The 19,253-nt window shown below is 45.0% G+C and overlaps 1 protein-coding gene across 1 annotated transcript in view; it reads left to right on the plus strand.

Annotated features, from left to right (window-relative positions):
- Nucleotides 1–19,253, plus strand: part of LOC115092908 (histone H2A.V) — a 96,247-nt gene that overhangs the window by 55,416 nt on the left and 21,578 nt on the right. The window contains exon 3 of the mRNA XM_029604323.1: nt 18,399–18,528. Within this exon, the coding sequence (XP_029460183.1) occupies nt 18,399–18,528 (130 nt within the window). The remainder of the gene's footprint in view (nt 1–18,398; nt 18,529–19,253) is intronic.

A 19,253-nucleotide genomic window follows, 5' to 3' on the forward strand; every position in this document is an offset into this window, starting at 1 on the left:
TGGAGCTTTATGCATTATCCATCAAATGTTGGATGAATTGGAAATACTACCTGGCTGTTGCCAGATGATTATGCAATTAGTTACTATAGTAATTTAGTCATGTAGTTATTTCACATTTAAGTCTGGTTTTTATCATCAAATTGAGGGAATTCCCCATGGGATCTCCTTTGGCTCCATCAGTAGATTGTTGCTTCTTTTGAAACAAAAGATGTATTTACCCCTCATTTTTTCTGCCAAATTAATTTTTGGAAACGATATATTGACGACTTATCCTTTTTGTGGTTAAATGGGACGGAAACATTACATGGATTTGAAATGTGGATTAACTCTTTAGGCTCCAATTTGGAATTTTCGTTTTAACATCATGAAACTAGCTTACCTTTTTTGGATGTTATGATACATAAAAGGGGTTCTTGCATCAGCACTTCAGTATATCGAAAACAAACGGATAGGACCATATTATTGCATTTTCAAAGATTTCATCCCCATCACATCAAGGAAAATATCCCTAGTGGACAATTTCTGAGAGAGTCATTTGTGCACTTCCATTTCCATGTGCGCAGTGTTCCCAGGATTTGATGCAGAGGTTTGTGAACAGAGTATATACACATCATTGTGTTAGTCAAGTATATAAAAGGGGATTGTATGCCAACAGAATTTATTGATTAAAAACAACAAAGAGCCTATATCCCATGTTATTTGCACTTTACCATATTCAGCACGTATGACAGCTGTGAAGCGTATTCTAAAACACTGGCCGGTTTTGGGGTCTCTGTCTCCGTTTATAGAAAAATATGGTGATTGGGTTTTTCAATGACATTGGTGATTGTCATTATAAAATAATTATATATTTGAATAGTGAGATATTATGGATTAAATTGTATTTTTTTAAACTAATTTTGAATTTTTTTTTTATATACACATCTCAGTAGTTACCTATGAATGTTACTGGTATAACAATTTGATTTTTCACATGCAAACATCAAGAAATACCTCTTATTGAGTATTATATGTCTCCTTTTTTGTTGATCATGCCTCTCACTGTTCAGCCAAGCATCTTTCTTGTCTTTGCCATTTCTTTATCCACCTTAAGCTCATCAGATTCGATCACTATTCTTTCATGCGTAGAATTATTTCACCTCCAATACTGTACTTCTCCTTTGAGTTTTGTAAACTAAATGTGGTTTGTTTTTTTTTTAGAATTAAATCTTAGCTGTCAGACCCTAGATTCCTCCTCATGTTTTCCACACCTTCCTGGCTGACTATCCTGTTGCAGATTTTTATATCTGGGGAGGAAAACGGCAAATCTTTCCTGACAGTTCTATTTATTTCACAAAAATGTTGAAAAGAACCAGTACTACTAGTAACATCCCCTTTCTCATTGTAAATTCCATTTACCACTACACTTGTTGCAGTCTTCCAGGGCACTCAATTTATTTATGTCACCTAAGCAGAACTCTGTCCAAGTCTTAACTGAAATCCAAATACACTACAACTAGTGCTCTCCCATGATCCAACTTGATGAATTGGTATCGTCCTTTAGTGGAGACACAGGATGACTCGCTACACAAACAGACTGATGCAATATGTGCATGGGAAAAATGGGCGCTCGTGATTGAGTGCCCGCTTTCCTAAAGCACGCCCATTCACCTCTCCTGGGCATGCGATGCAGTAGGCAAATGAACCTCTGTTAAAAAGGAGGTGCTAGAGGGAATTGGCGTCTCCTTGGCATTGGGCTCCCAGAAGTACTCTGCCTGGGTTAGGAAAAGGGACGTTTGTAAATTGAGTGTCCGTTTTCCTAAGCTGACCGCCGTCAAGGCTTTTTTTTTTTCACGTTGCTGCTTTCTGTAATTCCTCCGATTTAATATCACCATGATATTAAGTCGAAGGAACCACAAAAAAGCAGTGTTTTCTGCTTTTCTAATCAACTTATGGGGCTTCTCAAAACCTAACGCCAGCTCTGGGGCTGGTGTCATTTTTGAGGGTTAAAATGTGTGTGACGGGCGCATGGTTATTTTTTATATCAGGGTAATAGCCAATCGCCTCATCAACATGGCATTTACATGTGATGAGTGTTATTAGTATACCCTGGTTTGGACGCGCTGATCCTCTTATTGATTGGGGGTTAAGGATGCATGTCCAAAATGTGCGACCAATCGCAGATTAGCCTGACGCACGGTATTGCATCAGCCTGTTACATTATAAGCCCTCTGGGGCAGGGTCCTACAAACTATACCTTAATTTGTAATGTACCTTAGCTCTCATTTAGAAAGGCGAACAATTTAAATCCAAATCCTTGTTTTCCTGACATCATGAAAATTTCCTATGGATAGGATACACAAGTTATTAGGGCGAGCACACACACTTAACATCTTACTAGTCATCCTACTCTTCAAAAAATAGACCAAGGAATACACTTACATTATCTCCTGCCCGTTTTCTATTTGAGCACTGTATAAAGGGCAACTTCAACCTTGTAAAAGTGGCAACTAGTTGATTAGAAATGTGACATGGTATGAGTGTGGATAAATGAGTCAACCCCATTATTCTTAAAATGTAAAGTGGTAAGGCTGTTAATTCTATATTGTTACCTCATTGAGTGCCCTTGTGCTTGCCTGCTTTGTTGGTATTCTGCTAGAGACCAAGGCAGTAGGTACTGAAAATCTTGGAGCATGACTATAAGCCTGACTTCTCTGCTTCAGTTTCCAGTGGGCCGTATCCACCGACACTTGAAGACTCGCACCACAAGCCATGGTCGAGTTGGTGCTACTGCAGCAGTGTACAGTGCAGGCGATTCTTGAGTAATCTCACTGCTGAGGTAAGTACTTCAGGACACAACTAAAGGGAAGGATCTCTACTGCAGGCAGCAGAAAAGTGTGCTTTTATTTTTTACACTCTGGTGCACACACACAGGCCAGTGAAGTAAAGTGCATTCAGTTGAATGCATGGTTTTACGCACACTTAAACACACATTTGTACAGGTAAACATTCCCGATGCAGGAAGGAGTTTTGCTTGCACAAAATGTGTTTAAAAACTTGCACTCGGCTCAGTGCCCTCACATGGAAATCTCATGCAAATGAGGGCATTAAGCATTCCCTCCCAATGCAGAGAGGTACGCTGGCTGAGCACACATTTTCTTAACATAAGTTTTACTCCTGGTCAGAAGTGCAGTAACAGTTTCTAATGCTGGATGTGCCACCAGGGCTTTCCCCTGCCAGCAAGGACACATTTATTTTATTTTATTTTATTTTATTTATTTAGATTTTTTATATACCGGCATTCATGACCAGGTCACATCATGCTGGTTTACATAGAAACAAGGGGTGCATCGAACAGTAGAAACTAAACTGGTGCGAGGGGGAGCAGTTACAAAAAACAGGGGTAAAGAACTGGGAGAGGAAGAAAAGAAGAACGGGGAGGAGTAAAAGAACTGTATGGGGATAAGATAAATAACTTAGTGATTATTTACAGAACCAAATGGAAGCATTGTTAAAGGAATTGGAGGCGGTTATGAGTTGTCCGGGAAGGCTTGTTTGAAAAGCCAGGTCTTCAGTCTTTTGCGGAAAGTTGGTAGGCAGGGTTCTGAGCGCAGATTTGTGGGGATGGAGTTCCAAAGTGAAGGTCCGGCTGTCGAGAATGCCCGATCTCTAGCCGTTGTGTGATGGGTGGATTTTGTGTTCGGTACCTGGAGGGCTCCTCGGACTTCTCTGATTGGTCTTTGCGAGGTATGGAGGCTGATTGGATATTGAAGGTCCAGGGATATAAGGTGATGGATTGCCTTGTAAGTGATGGTGATGGATTTGTAGATGATTCTGGCTTGGATGGGGAGCCAGTGAAGATTTTTTAAGATGGGTGAGATGTGGTCTCTTCTTTTGGAATTTGTGAGGATTCTAGCCGCGGTGTTTTGTACCATCTGAAGAGGTTTGGTGTATGAGGATGGAAGGCCCAGAAGTATGCCGTTACAATAATCTAATTTTGCGAAGATTATTGTTTGAAGTATGGTTCTGAAGTCTTGAAAGTGGAAAAGAGGCTTAATTCTTTTCAATACTTGTAGTTTATAAAAGCAGTCCTTGGTGGTGCGGCTTATAAAAGCTTTCATGTTCAACTTGTTGTCGATAATGGCTCCTAGGTCTCTTACTTGAGAAGGGAGGGGGATGTTTGATGTGAGAGTGTGGTGATTGATGGTTTCCGGGGTAATGAGAATTAGTTCGGTTTTTGAGGTGTTTAGGATGAGATTTAGGCTGGAGAGGAGGTCATTAATTTTTGATTGGCAGGATTCCCAGTATTCAAGTGTTTTGACTAGTGATTCTTTAAGTGGAATCACTATCTGCACATCGTCTGCATATATAAGGTGTTTGAGATTAAGATCCGCTAGAAGGTGGCATAGAGGGCGTAAGTATATGTTGAACAAGGTAGGTGATAAGGAGGATCCCTGTGGTACTCCTATGGGGGCATTGAAACGGGAGGATTCCTTATTGTGTATTTTCACTTTGTAACCTCTGTTAAGGAAAGTTGTGAGCCAGGTTAGGGCTGTGCCAGCAATTCCAATGGATGAAAGTTATTTTATGAGGCTGGTGTGGTTGACCGTGTCGAAGGCTGCAGAGAGGTCCAACAGGATCAGCAGGAATGAATGGCCTTTGTCAAGGCCCAGGATCAGGTGGTCCGATAGGGATACCAGGAGAGATTCTGTGCTGGATGCTTTGCGAAACCCGTATTGTGAGGGGTAGAGGAGTTTGTTGTCTTCGAGGTAGTCTGAAATTTGCGAGTTGACTAATTTTTCCATTATCTTGGCTAAGAATGGAAGATTGGCGATTGGTCTGAAGTTGTTAAAGTCATTGGGATCCGCGTTTGGCTTCTTTAGTAGCGGTGTAATGGCAGCCATCTTGAGGTCATCTGGGTAGAGGCCCTGTGATAAAGAGCAATTAATGATGTCTGCTAGCTTTTGTGATATTATTTCTGGGATTGATAAGAGAGATTTGGTGGGAATATGGTCAGCCGGGTGAGAGGAGGGTCTCATTTTGTTCAGGATAGATTGGATCTCTTTGGCTGATGTGAGTTCGAATTGATCGAGATGCGTGGCTTTATTGTTTGCAATTGGTGAGGAGGTCAAAGCAGGCGATGAGGTATAGGGTAGTTGTGATACGAGCTTGCGGACTTTGTCATGGAAATACTGGGTCAGTTCTTCTGCTTTAGATTGCACTTGGGTGAATGGGATGGCTAGTGTAGTGGGTTTAGTGAGGTTAGAAACAAAGAAGAATAGGGCTTTAGCGTCGTAGACTAGATCATGGATCTTATTTGCATGACATTGGCTCGACAGTGAGTTTATTTATTTACTTTAAGTCCAACTGTGGCCAGATAGTCAGCTAAGAGCACAACAAAAGTTATACTCCTAATTAGGAGCACAAGAAGATTATGCACCTAAGTTAGGCAAACAACAAAAGAGATGCTCCTATAGGCTCATAACATGCATTTCCCTGTTCAGCCCCTCTCCTCCTGAGTTAAAATGTGTGTTCTGCCTATGCTGATCACACATTTTAACTTCCAGTGTATTAGCATAGCATTAGCTTACTGCATTGGGAGTTAGGAAAAAAAAAAAAAGAATCTGTGCATTAAAACTGTGTGCAGAAATTCAGCATACAGGCTCTTAATGTGCAGGTTATTGCCTGTGAAAGAGATGTGCACTTATGGACAAGATGTATTCTCAAAATTCCCTAGAGTCTACTTTTCAGTTATTTGTGTTGTGTTCATACCTAAAACACATTGCTATGATGGTTTTCAAACATCTGCTTTATTAATATCCTAATTTATATTCATAATGATGGAAAATCTAAATAGGAGTAGCTTACAAAAATCTTAAATCAGAAATTTAAACAATGAGAAAAATAATTTTAATTGCCAAATTATGAATCATTCCAGAGCAGAGGAAACTAAAGATTAAAAGTACTGAATCACAGAATGGGACAGTTTTGAACACTGTAGACAGTACTACTTAAAGAAGCCATACTAGCTAGGCTATCCAAAATATCAGCTTAGATAGATTTTTGCTGTTTCATCTTATGGTGTTTAAGATAATTTAATTTTTGTCTTAAAATATTTAGCTATATTTGCACTTTATTTATTTTTTTTTAACCGTGCTCATGTTCCTGTTTTAAAATGTATAACCACATCAGCTCCATAGCTTTTCATGTTAACAGGAGACATTTTCAGAAGCTTTAGGCACTGATTTGAATAGTAAATAAAAACCATGAAAAAGATCTGAATGGTTTTGTTAATTGGTTTATACTACAGCTTTACCAAAAGGATAAAAAGTAAATTAGATTCCCTGTACGTACCAGGATCAGTCCAGAAAAGTGGGTTGTGTATCCCTACCAGCAGATGGAGTCAGAGAGCAAAACTTTGGGCACTGCCATATATACTATAGTGCCACCTGCAGTCCCTCCGTATTTCTCTGATTCCAGCAGACAGTTAGACATACATCTGCAGTCTTAGTGTTTTTAGTTGAGTTTCTTCATGTTAGATTGAATTTGTTTTCCTTTTTCCTGCGATTGCTTCCTGAGGTGTTAGGCACCTTTGTGGGCCATCCCTCAGTCGAAGCTGGGCGTCCGGGGGATTAGATACCCCTGTCTGGGTTTCGACCGTGCCAGCTCGGGGGGTGAAGACCAGGGTCTCCTGGCTACTTGCCTCCGTAGCTGTTTCACCTGCTCCCTTGGCCCCTGCACGATGGAAGATCTCCACATAAAGTTAATTAAAAAAAAATGTTTGCCAGCTTTCTTCAGGTGAGGTGTTGGTGCAGGAGGGGTGGCCTGCGTTCGGCAGCCCGTTCAGGGAGCCTAGCTGTGCCTTTCCTCGGGCTCCAGGGGTTTCCCGGGGTGGCAGCTGGAGAGAGGAGGGGAGTATGTTTGACTGTGCCTTCCGTTGTCAGCACCTCGCCGCGATTTCGCAGTTCAGAGAGATCGGCGGAGTTCGGTGCGCCATTTTTTATTTCTTTTCCCACATTGGGGCGGCCAGCACGCGATTCTTTCCTCCGGCTCGGCCCTCTCTTCAGCGCGGGCTGCGTAGCAATGCAAGTTTTATCCCAGAACAAGCAGGATGCTAGTCCTCACATATGGGGTGACATCACCGATGGAGCCCGTGCGGGAAATCTTGTCAAGTTTCCTAGAAACTTTTGACTGGCCCTGAGAGGCCACTGAGCATGCCCAGCATGCCATGATATTCTCTGCCACAGGCGTCTCTCTTCAGTCTTTCGCTTTTTCCGTGCTGCCCTCACGCATCACGGGACTGGAGCCGTTGCGTTCTTCGCGAATTCTTTTGTGACTAAAAGTCATAATTCTCGATATTCTCTCTCATAAAAGTCTCTCACGGGTTTTTCTCACCGGCTGGTGAGTACCATTCACTTGATTTCTCATTTTTCAAGAAATTTCCTCTCACGAATTCACATCCATCGACGGCCGTTGATCCCAAAATGGCGATGGGATTCAAAAAGTGCCCCGTTTGTAATAGAAATATGTCGATAACCAATCCACATTTGGAGTGTGTTCTCTGCCTTGGAGAAAACACGACATGAGTACATGTCCCAAATGTGCGGAAATGACAGTAAAAGGAACGGAAAGCCAGACAGGAGAAGATGAAACATTTGTTCCAAACTCCAGTTAATTCCCTCTCCTTCCAAGTCATCGAGGTCGTCTCCGGCTGGAGCAACCAAACGAGCACTAGTTAAAAAGCCGCATCCGGACGGATCCGGCGATCGCCCGTCCTCGCCATCGTCGGTGCTATCGACAAAGCATCGACATCGACGTCCGTCATCCTCCACGTCTATGTCCCAAGAAGAATCGATGCCGAAGCGTCCCCGAGAACAAGAAACACCGCACCTTCCGCACCTGGGCCCTCGTCTACGCCGATTCCAAGCACACCTCACACTACGTCGCAGGATGTCTCCTTAACCGCCACCGCTTACAACTTCGATGACTACAATCAGTTGTACAGCCGGAATTGTCAATTTTAATAAGACAAGCGGTCATCCAGGCTCTTCAAGAGCAAGCTGTCCCGGCGATGATGCCGATGCCTGCAGCATCGATGCAGATGCCTCCAGCATCGATGCCGGTGGGTACACCGATGACTGACTGTGCCTTCATTGATCACCACCATGCCGAGGCTGTGGACATCATCGACATCGATTTTTGCCCATATTCCATCGGGCCCTTCGATGACGTTCCCTATTCCATCGACGTCAATGACTTCGGTTACGCTTCCACCGATGACATCGAGGACAACTTCGATACCATCGGGGCAACCTTTATTTGAACCACCAGAAGTTCAAGATGAGGCTTTCTATCGACATCTTTTGCAAAGGTATCAAGATGTAATTGATACTCTACCATCTACGAAGCCACAAGACACTTCTGCAGCATTTTCCATCGATGATCCACAGCCAGGCCCTTCAGGCCTTCACTTCCCACCTAAATCAACATCAAAATCTCCTTACAGAGAAGATTCTGAGGATTCTTGGGATGAGCAACACTCAATTTTCTTCAGAGGAGTTGGTCTGACCCTTCTTCTCCAGATCAGAGAAAGTAGTCACCTTCAGAGGATCTGTCATTCTCCTCATTCATCCAAGGCATGGCTGATTCTATTCCATTCAAGCTGACAGCAGAGGAAGACACCAGGGCACAAACCCTTGAGGTTTTACAGTTGGTTTGACCCACCCAAGCAAGTACTGGCAGTGCCAGTCCTTGAGGTCCTATTGGATCTTCAAAGACTAATTTGGGAACATCCATCTTCTGTTCCTGCAGTGAACAAGCGTGTGGACACTACTTACATAGTCCAGCTAGCTCTAGGCTACCAGAAACAGCAATACTACACCAGTCTGTGGTAGTGGAGTCGGCACAGAAAAAATCCAAACGTGTGCGCCCGCAACTCATCCACCCCACCTGGTAGGGACCATAGATTCCTAGACAGAGTTCCATGTTAAACACCAAAATTTCTGCCTACCAGCTGTACATCACTCAATACCAGAGGAACTCTGGAAACAAATGGAAGAATTTGTTACCCTCCCTACCCACACAATCCAAGAACCAGCACAAGCTGTGATCAACAAAGGACTAGAGGCGGGCAAACACGAGGTTGAGAGCAGTCTAAGACGACAATTTTGAGACTGCCTCCATAACAGCAGCAGCTGGGATCACTGCCCGTAGATGGGCCTGGCTCAAGGCATCTGACCTCAGGACTCAGGTCCAAAGAAAAACTTGTGGATCTGCCCTGTCTTGGTGACAATCTCTTCGGGGACAAGATTCAGGAAGCTGTACAACAGCTTAAAGACCACACTGAGACCCTACGTCAGCTGTCTCAAACCCCACAAGAGCCTGCTACTCAGTCTTCTCGTCGTCCTCTGCGAAGAGAAACCAGACGTCTTTATTACAGGCCACGCAGATACTACCCCCACACTTCTAGGGGTAGGTCTACCAGACCACAACAACGATCCCAGGCCAGGCAATCTAGGCCCTGCTCATCCACAACCTCCTGCCGCAGACAGGCTCTGCGACAGGCTTTTGAAACACAGATCAGAGAACAAAACCAGCCTTACAATCCAACCCGCATTACCAGTGGGCGGAAGAGTATCTCACTTTCACACAAATTGGCAAAACATAAACATCAGACCATGGGTGCTCTCCATATTCTCTCGAGGGCTACAAACTAAATTTCATCTCAGTTCCTCCAGACTTTCCACCAACTTCCTGCCCAAAACAAAATTCTCAACTTCATCAGTTACAAATAGAATTATCCACCCTTCTGAGAGCCAGGGCCATACATAGAAACATAGAAATGACGGCAGAAGAAGACCAAATGGGCCCATCCAGTCTGCCCATCAAGCTTCACAACATTGTTTCTCTCATCTTATCTGTTTCTCTTACTCTTGGTTCTATTTCCCTTCCACCCCAGTTTAATGTAGAGAGCAGTGATGGAGCTGCATCCAAGTGAATATCTAGCTTGATTATTAGGGGTATTAGCTGCCGCAATAAGCAAGCTACACCCATGCTTATTTGTTTATTACCCAGCCTATATTATACAGCCCTTATTGGTTGTTTTCTTCTCCCCTGCCGTTGAAGCAGGGAGCTATGCTGGATACGCGTGAAGTATCAGTCTTCCTCCCATGCCGTTGAAGCAGAGAGCCATGCTGGATGTGCATCGAAAGTGAAGTATCAGGCACATTTGGTTTGGGGTAGTAACCGCCGTACAAGCCAGCTACTCCCCGTTTGTGAGTGCGAACCCTCATTTTCTCCCCTGCCGTTGAAGCAGAGAGCTCTGCTGGATGTGTGAAGTATCGGTTTTCTTCTCCCCTGCCGTTGAATCAGAGAACTATGCTGTAATTGCATTGAAAGTGAAGTAATCCAGACTTATTTGATTTGGGGGTAGTAACCGCCGTAACAAGCGCACGACTAACTACCTCCCTCTTTGTGAGTGTGAATCCTTTTTTCCCACATTTCCTCTTGCTGTTAGAAGCTTAGAGCGATGTTGGAGTCCAGTAGAGCATGTGTATGTTTATTTAATAAGGGTAATTGACTCCAGGCGCAGTAGCCTCATCTGGGCGAGTCACCACCCACTCTTCATTGCGGCCTCTTGACTTTATGGATCCACAGTGTTTATATCCCACGCCCCTTTGAAGTCCTTCACAGTTCTGGTCTTCACCAGTACCACCAACCCCTGGTCCAAAGCAGGGCAGAGGATTCTACTCCCGATATTTCCCATCATTCCAAAGAAAACCGGAGTCCTACATCCCATCCTAGAACATCAGAAACCTCAACAAATTTCTGAAGAAAGAAAAGTTCAGGATGGTTTCTTTAGGCACCATGCTTCCATCTCTTCAAGCAGGAGATTGGCTTTGTTCTCTGGATCTTCAAGATGCTTACGCTCACATACCAATATTCCCTCCTCATCACAAGTACCTGTGCTTCATGGTGGGCCATCAGCATTTCCAGTACAGAGTTCTACCTTTTGGACTGGCATCTGCTCCCAGAGTCTTCACCAAATGACTGGCAGTAATAGCAGGACAATTGCACAAAGAAGGTGTCCATGTCTTCCCATATCTAGACGACTGGCTCATAAAAAGTCAGTCTCAACAAGGAGCTCTTACCTCTCTAACACGAACAATCACTCTACTTCACTCCATGGGATTTCTCATCAATTATCAAAAAGCCCATCTCACTCCAACTCACCTGCTTCAATTCATAGGAGCAGAATTGAACACCAATCTAGCACAGGCCATTCTACCTGTAGATCGAGCAGACACACTCATTCTACTAGCAAAATCCATCTCCTTACAGACACAAGTGACAGCTCATCAGTTTCTGATCTTACTGGGTCATATGGCCTACACGGTTCATGTTACACCCATGGCAAGGCTTGCCATGAGGATTACCCAATGGACTTTACGATCACAATGGATCCAAGCCATTCAACCGCTACACTATCCAATTCAATTGACCCAACAACTAAGATCATCTCTACGTTGGTGGACAAACAAGGACAACTTGTGCAAAGGCCTCCCTTTTCAACAACCAGTCCCACAGATAACTTTAACTACAGATGCATCCACCTTGGGTTGGGGAGCTCACATAGACACTCTCCAAACTCAAGGGACTTGGACAAAACTCGAAGCAATGTTTCAAATCAATTTCCTGGAGCTTTGAGCTATACGTTATGCGCTGCATGCGTTCAAAGACTGCCTTTCACACGACTGTTCTGATCCAAACAGAGAACACAGTAGCCATGTGGTACGTCAACAAACAGGGAGGTACAGGTTCGTATCTCCTTTTGTCAAGAAGCTGCACAGATTTGGGACTGGGCCCTAACACATTCAATGTTCCTCCGGGCCACTTATCTAGCGGGCATACACAATGTAGTGGCAGATCGCCTCAGTCATCAGTTCCAACCACACGAGTGGTCCCTGGATCCCGCAGTAGCGACCAGGATATTTCAACGTTGGGGACAACCAACACTGGATCTCTTTGCATCACATCTGAATCACAAAGTGGACAAATTCTGTTCTCTACACAAACAGAACAACAAGCCAGCCAAGGACGCCTTTGCTCACCCTTGCAACTCAGGCCTACTATATGCGTATCTTCCGATACCACTTATAACCAAAACTCTAGTGAAACTACAACAGGACAAGGGGTCCATGATACTCATAGCCCCATATTGGCCTCGACAAGTATGGTTCCCCACACTGCTAGACCTTTCAGTCAGGGATCCCATTCGCCTGGGAGTAGCTCCCACTCTCATAACTCAGGGTCGGTTGTGCCACCCCAACCTTCAATCCCTATCCCTGACAGCATGGATGTTGAAAGCTTGATATTACAACCACTCAGTCTTTCATCCAATATATCTCAAGTGCTTATAGCTTCACGTAAACCTTCCACATGAAAGAACTATTCTTCTAAATGGAAGAGATTTACTTTGTGGTGCTCCGAAAAGATGCGCACAATAAAGCTCTGGAATTTGTTGCCAGAGGATGTGGCTAGTGCAGTTAGTGTAGCTGGGTTCAAAAAAGGTTTGGATAAGTTCTTGGAGGAGAAGTCCATTAATGGCTATTAATCAATTTTACTTAGGGAATAGCCACTGCTATTAATTGCATCAGTAGCATGGGATTTTCTTAGTGTTTGGGTAATTGCCAGGTTCTTGTGGCCTGCTTTTGGCCTCTGTTGGAAACAGGATGCTGGGCTTGATGGACCCTTGGTCTGACCCAGCATGGCAATTTCTTATGTTCACCTGCCCCACAACTTCTCTACTAGAATACTTATACCATCTTTCAGAATCTGGTCTCCAGACCGTCTCCAGACTTCATTTGTAAGAGTACATTTAAGTGCAATCTCTGCTTACCATAACAAGATGGGAGATGCACCTATTTCCACACAACCTCTCGTAAGCAGATTTATGAGAGGTTTAACTTACCTTAAACCACCAATTCGTCCACCTGTCACAGAATGGGATCTGAATCTGGTTTTAACAAGACTAATGCGTTCTCCGTTCGAACCCATAGATTCTTGTGATCTTAAATTTCTCACATGGAAAACTATCTTCCTCATAGCCATTACATCAGCTAGAAGGGTTAGTGAGTTACAAGCACTTGTCACATATCCACCCTATACTAAGTTCCTACATGACAAAGTGGTTCTCCGTACACATCCAAAATTCCTTCCAAAAGTAGTTACGGAATTCCACTTGAATCAATCCATAAATTTACCCACATTCTTTCCAAGGCCTCACTCCCATTCAGGAGAAACAGCCTTGCATACCTTGGACTGTAAGCGTGCCCTAGCCTTTTATATAGACCGCACTACAGTTCACAGACAATCCACACAGCCCTTTGTATCCTACGATCCAAACAAACCGGGTAAAGCAGTGGGTAAACATACTCTATCCAATTGGCTAGCAGATTGCATACAGTTTTGCTATGAGAAAGCAGGCCTTCCCCTCCAAGGGCGAGTAAAGGCACATATTCAGTAAGAGCAATGTCAACCTCAGTAGCACACTATCGTTCAGTGCCAATCCTTGACATATGTAAAGCAGCAACATGGACTTCTCTTCACACAGCTCATTACTGCTTGGACAAGCAGGGACGACCAGATTCTGCCTATGGACAATCTGTCTTAAAGAACTTGTTTCTAGAAGCATTGACCAGCAGGCTGAGCATGCCCAGCCTGCTACTGTCCACGTGAGGTCCCCCTTCAAGCTCTTCTTTTTTGCAGTGCATTTTTTTTTGTCTTTCTCGACAAGTTTCGGGTTTCTGCTTATCTCCTCGTTGGGTTCCCCTTTGTGGTCAGTGCCTTCTTGGTGCGGTAGGTTTTTCTTTTGCTTTTTTCCCCCCCCCAAATTTGCGGTCAATTCCCAACTCTTGCCTCGCGGTGACTGCCGGTCATTGGCTGCATGCCGAGTATTTTTCATGACTGTGACCGGTTTTCGTCGGTGCCCGCAGACCATGTCTATCATGGATCCGCATGAGATTACATCCTCTGCCTGGAGGCCTCGCACAATGTCCGTGGGTGCTGTCTGTGTGATCAGATGACCCCCCCCAAAGGGCGTGGGTGCACCTCGATCAGATTGAGAAACTTTTTGGGGCTCCAAAGTCTGCTCCTTCTACTCCTGCGTCTGTCCCATTGACGCCGAAAGGTCGTGGGGAGTGTTCTGACACGCTTCACCTGGCTGTTCCTCTCACCAGTACCTTCAGGGATCGAGGGGATGGTGATAGATCCTCGAAGGTCTCACCAATCTCCCAGACATCAGGATCTTCCGCTTCCTTGGCACCGAGAAAACATTGGGCCAAGCACCGAAAGAGAACCCGCAAGCATAGCCACCAGTCACAGTCGACGCACGGCTCCGGTTCTGGGGCAGCATCGGCCGCTGCTGAAGCGCCACCCCAGACTTTCAGGAGGAGTTGGATCGTGGCAGTAAAGAAGATGTTGGGTTTGCAATAGAGAGAAGAACATCTGCATAAGCTGACAATTTATGTACATCCATTCCATGCACTATACTTTGCACATCTTCCGCCTGTCGAATTGAAAGTAATAGGGGTTCCAAAGCCAAGTTAAAAAGTAGGGGGGGATAACAGGCATCCCTGTCTGGTGCCTCGGTGAAATGTAAAACGGGGAGAGATTCTATTGTTTAAGTAAATGAAAAGGTTGGATCATGATATTGCAATTGAACCCATGAAATAAAGTTAGGTCCAAAACCAAACCATTGTAGGGTTGTAAACAAATATTCCCATTCTACTCTATCAAATGCTTTTTCAGCATCTAAAGAAATAGCAATGACCGGGTATGTTTGAAACTTCGCTAGGTTCTGTATGTGCAAAAATAAACATGCATTATTAGATATCAGACAGTGCTTAATAAAACCAGATTGGTCTGGGTGAATGAGGGAAGGGAGCCCATTATGTCTTCCAGACAAGTAGCCAAAATTTTGGTGACGATCTTATAATCAGTGTTAAGTAGCGATATGGGCCGATAATTAGTAAGTTGGGAGTCTCTACCTGGCTTTGGAAGAACCACTACACAAGCTTCATTAAAAAGTAGGTAAGAATCAGTAAAGAAACCAAAAAAGTAAAATCTTAATGCAATCGAGGAGTAAAATCGGACTTGAAGGCCTGGTAGAAATCTACTGAGAAGCCATCTGGTCTTGGAGTCTTCCCCGTCCTCAGTGTAGAGATGGCACTGGAGATTTCCGCGATGGATATCTGCCGTTCTAAACTTGATAGTTAAGCTGAGGTTAATGTGGGATGTGGCAGCTGTGAAGGAAACTGATGAGCATTGGATATAGAAGCAGATATTTTGGAACAATATAGCTCATGATAAGTTACGGAATTCTTGTATAATATCACTATTAGATACTAAAAGAGCTCCTGAGGAGAACTTAAGAGCATAAATACGCTTCTTTTTTTTTTAAATAGTTGGCTAAAAGGTGCCCACACTTGTTATTCTCCCAGAACAAGCAGGATGGTAGTCCTCACATATGGGTGATCAAATGGAGCCCTGTCACTGAACATTTTTTGTCAAAGTTTCTAGAACTTTGACTGGTACACTGAGCATGCCACTAACCCTGTGGCTACCAGGGGTCCCCCTTCAGTCTCTTTTTTTTTTTTTCCCCACATAGCAAGTTGCCTCGCGGTTAGGAGCTCTGTGAGAAATTTCTCACAACTTTCCTCACGGAAATATTTGAAGTTTATCTTCTTAAAATCACTCTCACCGGGGTCCCCCATCGCGCTCCATTCCCTCCGACACTCGGTAAGTGTTTTTTCCCGTGATTTGCGGTTGGTTTCCAGCAGCATACCCCTCTGTGCCCGACTGTCACCAACCGCGTGCCCGCCCTCTTTTTTCAAAGGCAACTGGGTTTAGAAAATGCCCCGAGTGACCATGTCCATCATGGACCCGCACAGTGTTTGTGTTTTGTGCTTAGGTCCTTCGCACCGAGGGAAACATAGTCACCGGCACCGACGTGCATCCCCGCTCAGTGCTGGCACCGATACTGCAGCGGCATTGACTTCCACCAAGCCACCTGCGAAGAGGGCATGGGAAGAGGAGCCCCCATCCTCCTCATAAGAACATAAGAAGAACATAAGAAATTGCCATGCTGGGACAGACCAAGGGTCCATCAAGCCCAGCATCCTGTTTCCAACAGAACTGAACCCAGGACACAGAGGCGTTACCCACTGATATTGGTGCCGGGCACCGAGCCTCCACGAACCCCCATGGAAGCTCCGGTGTCGCCTAGCCTGCCTCCTACCCCAGCTGCCGTGCCATCCATGCTGGCTTTTCGGGAGGAATTGGACCGCATGGTCCAAGAGGCAGTGCTGAATGCCCTTCGGGGTTTCCATTCGCCACCAATGTCGGCCCCCATACTGTAACCGGCGTCCTCTGTTCACACCGCTCCTCAAGCGCCTGGATACCCTCATTGGTGCTCTGCTGACTCAGCCCGTGCCATCAGACACGCCGGCACAGTTGACCATTGAGACCTCCGCAGGTCCCGATTCTCATACCGGGTTCCCCGGAGGAAGAAGTGATGTCCGGCCCGATCCCAGCATGGAATCCACCGATGCCGGAGCCTGTCCATCGGGACTGTCTGTGCCTAAGCGCACCTCATCCGCCTCGATACCGGCACCACCTCCTTCGAAGCTGATGCCGCATCCATCAATGCCTTCTCGTCCTCTAGGTTCTGGCATCCTTCCTCCCTCGGGAATCCCGGTGGGAGAGGTAGACACTCCCTATGATCCATGGGAGGAGGCATCCTCTGACCATTCCTCACAAGATTCCGAGGAATTGCTTTCAGAGCCTTCTCCCCCAAAAGACCTCTCTTTTGCCAGCTTTGTCAAGGAGATGTCTGAGCCCATACCATTTCCACTGATAATGGAGGACGCTCACCACAAAATGTTGGAAGTCTTACAATTCGTAGATGCTCCAAAAGAGGTAATGGCGATACCAGTGCACGAAGTTCTGCTTGACCTCTTGCTACTTACCTGGTCCAACAAGCCCTAGGTTTTCAGAAGAGCCAATTGCCCCAAAATTCTGTGGTTGTGGAATCAGCCCAAAAGAAGGTTAAAAGATCCTGTCCACACTCCTCTTCTCCTTCTGGAAACGAACAGAAGGCATTGGATGTATTGGGATATAAAGTCTTTCAAGGGTCCATGTTGATAACGCGAATAGCAGCATATCAATTATACATGGTGGATAGCCCTGCTGTTGATAGGGTGCAGTGTGGGTGAGCTTCAGGCCTAATTTCTCTCCCTGCTTGGGGGTTTGGGCTAGAGATCCCATTCAGGGATTGCCTTTCATCCCCCTGAAACTCTTGATGCTGATCTGCGTGGTGTTGCTGATTATTCTTCGAAGCGTTGTTTGGGGTTTTCTGCCCATTGTGCCTATTGGCCAAACATGGGCACTCTTCTGTAGATGCATTCTGTCCTTCAGTTGCCCGTGGACTGCAGTTTCTTTCTGGAGAACTTTCAGGCCCTAATTGGTTTTTCGGTTGTCTTGTAATGCTGAAGGAAACTATGCAGTCTTCATACAAGAGTCCTTCTCTTGTTTACATCTCTAGACTTTTTCCTGTATCCAGAGGGTTCTAGACCTACTTTCGTCAGGTTTTACTGATCTGAAACCCTGTGTTTTCCATAATGTAAAGTATGTTTCTTGCTGGCACTTGCATCCCTCCTCCGTCTTCGGTGCCCTAGCTGTGCATGGGGGTTTTGTCTGTTTCTATGGTTTTCTTTGTAGAACCCATTCTCTTTTCCCACCTAGACCCCATTGTGGGTTGGCTGCCTCATTAGCAAAAGGGAGAGGTGGTGCTTTTCAGCACTGGGCAGTTTCCCGCTTTGTCCTGCTTGGACAGCCTATCGCTTGGGAATCACCCATGTGTGAGGACTAACATCCTGCTTGTCGTATGAGAAAGCAGAGTTGCTTACTTGTAACAGATGTTCTCTGAGTAAGCAGGATGTTAGTCCTCATGAAAACCACCCACCTCCCTTAGGCATTGGTTTCTCCATGTATTAGCTATATCATGGACTGAGGGACTCTACATAGGGGGCAGGGTGTTTGACTATAGCTGCATATGCTCAGTAGGGCATGTTTGAAAGTTCTAGAATCTTTGAGATCAAAGTTACAGACTGGGGCTCAATCCGAGGATAATACCCATGTCTGAGGGCTAACATCCTGCTGTCCTCGGAGAATACCTGTTACAGGTAAGCAACTCTGCTTTCTGCTGAGTGAGTAGAAAGTGGTGCTTTTTGTGGATCTCATATCTTTACTGTTTGGTTCCCAGCACTTGGAATAATCATTAGCGGTACACTTTAGGGGAAGATTAAGGCCTGATCTACAATTCTAATCAGTGTCCTTCTCCTTTCTCATCTTGTTCTTAGGTACTGGAGCTGGCAGGCAATGCTTCCAAGGATCTGAAAGTAAAGCGTATCACTCCTCGACACTTGCAGCTGGCTATCCGTGGTGATGAGGAATTGGACTCTCTCATTAAAGCTACCATTGCTGGTGGTGGTATGTATGCTCTTCTCTTATTCAACTGGTGTAAATGGGTTCAAAATGTATTGCCTCTTCAGTCAGCCAGACCAGTCTAGTTTGGGTTATGTTCCCCGACCAGCAGATCGAGACAGATTAATAGACATTTCTTAGTGTACAGATCAGTGATTCCAAAAACAGTGGGTTATGCACTTCTACCAGCAGATGAAGACAGAGCAAAGCTGACATCACAGTACATATATACCCCTGCAGTGACATAAGCCCACCAGTATTCTCCGTAGCCAGCAGATGGACGTGCATCTCCCTACTGGGTATTGCTTTAAAGTTTAGAAGGAGATAATGAAATGTAATTCGCCCTGCTCTCCTGTGGTGATATCTTATGGTCCCTCCTTCATTTGAGAATTCCTGAGGTGATTTTCGTGGTCCCTCATGTGTGTGTTTTTCAACTGGCATGGACTTAGCTGTTATAAAAATAAACAGCTAAAAGGCAAGTAGGTGCAGAAAGCAGTGCGTGGCGGTGAAGGTTTTCTCTTAGGACAAGCAGGATGGTAGTCCTCACATGTGGGTGACAGATGGAAACAGGCACGGAAAACTTTTGTCAAAGTTCCTAGAACTTTGACTCGGCATCCTAAGCATGCCCAGCATGCCCCTGTCCACATGGGGTCCTCTTTCAGTCTCTTCCGTGGAGCTATCATCTCGCGGATGTGGAACTTGTGCTGGTTTTGTAGGAAAACTACCACGTT

The sequence above is a fragment of the Rhinatrema bivittatum genome, chromosome 5, assembly GCF_901001135.1.
Source record: "Rhinatrema bivittatum chromosome 5, aRhiBiv1.1, whole genome shotgun sequence".
NCBI lineage: Eukaryota > Metazoa > Chordata > Amphibia > Gymnophiona > Rhinatrematidae > Rhinatrema > Rhinatrema bivittatum.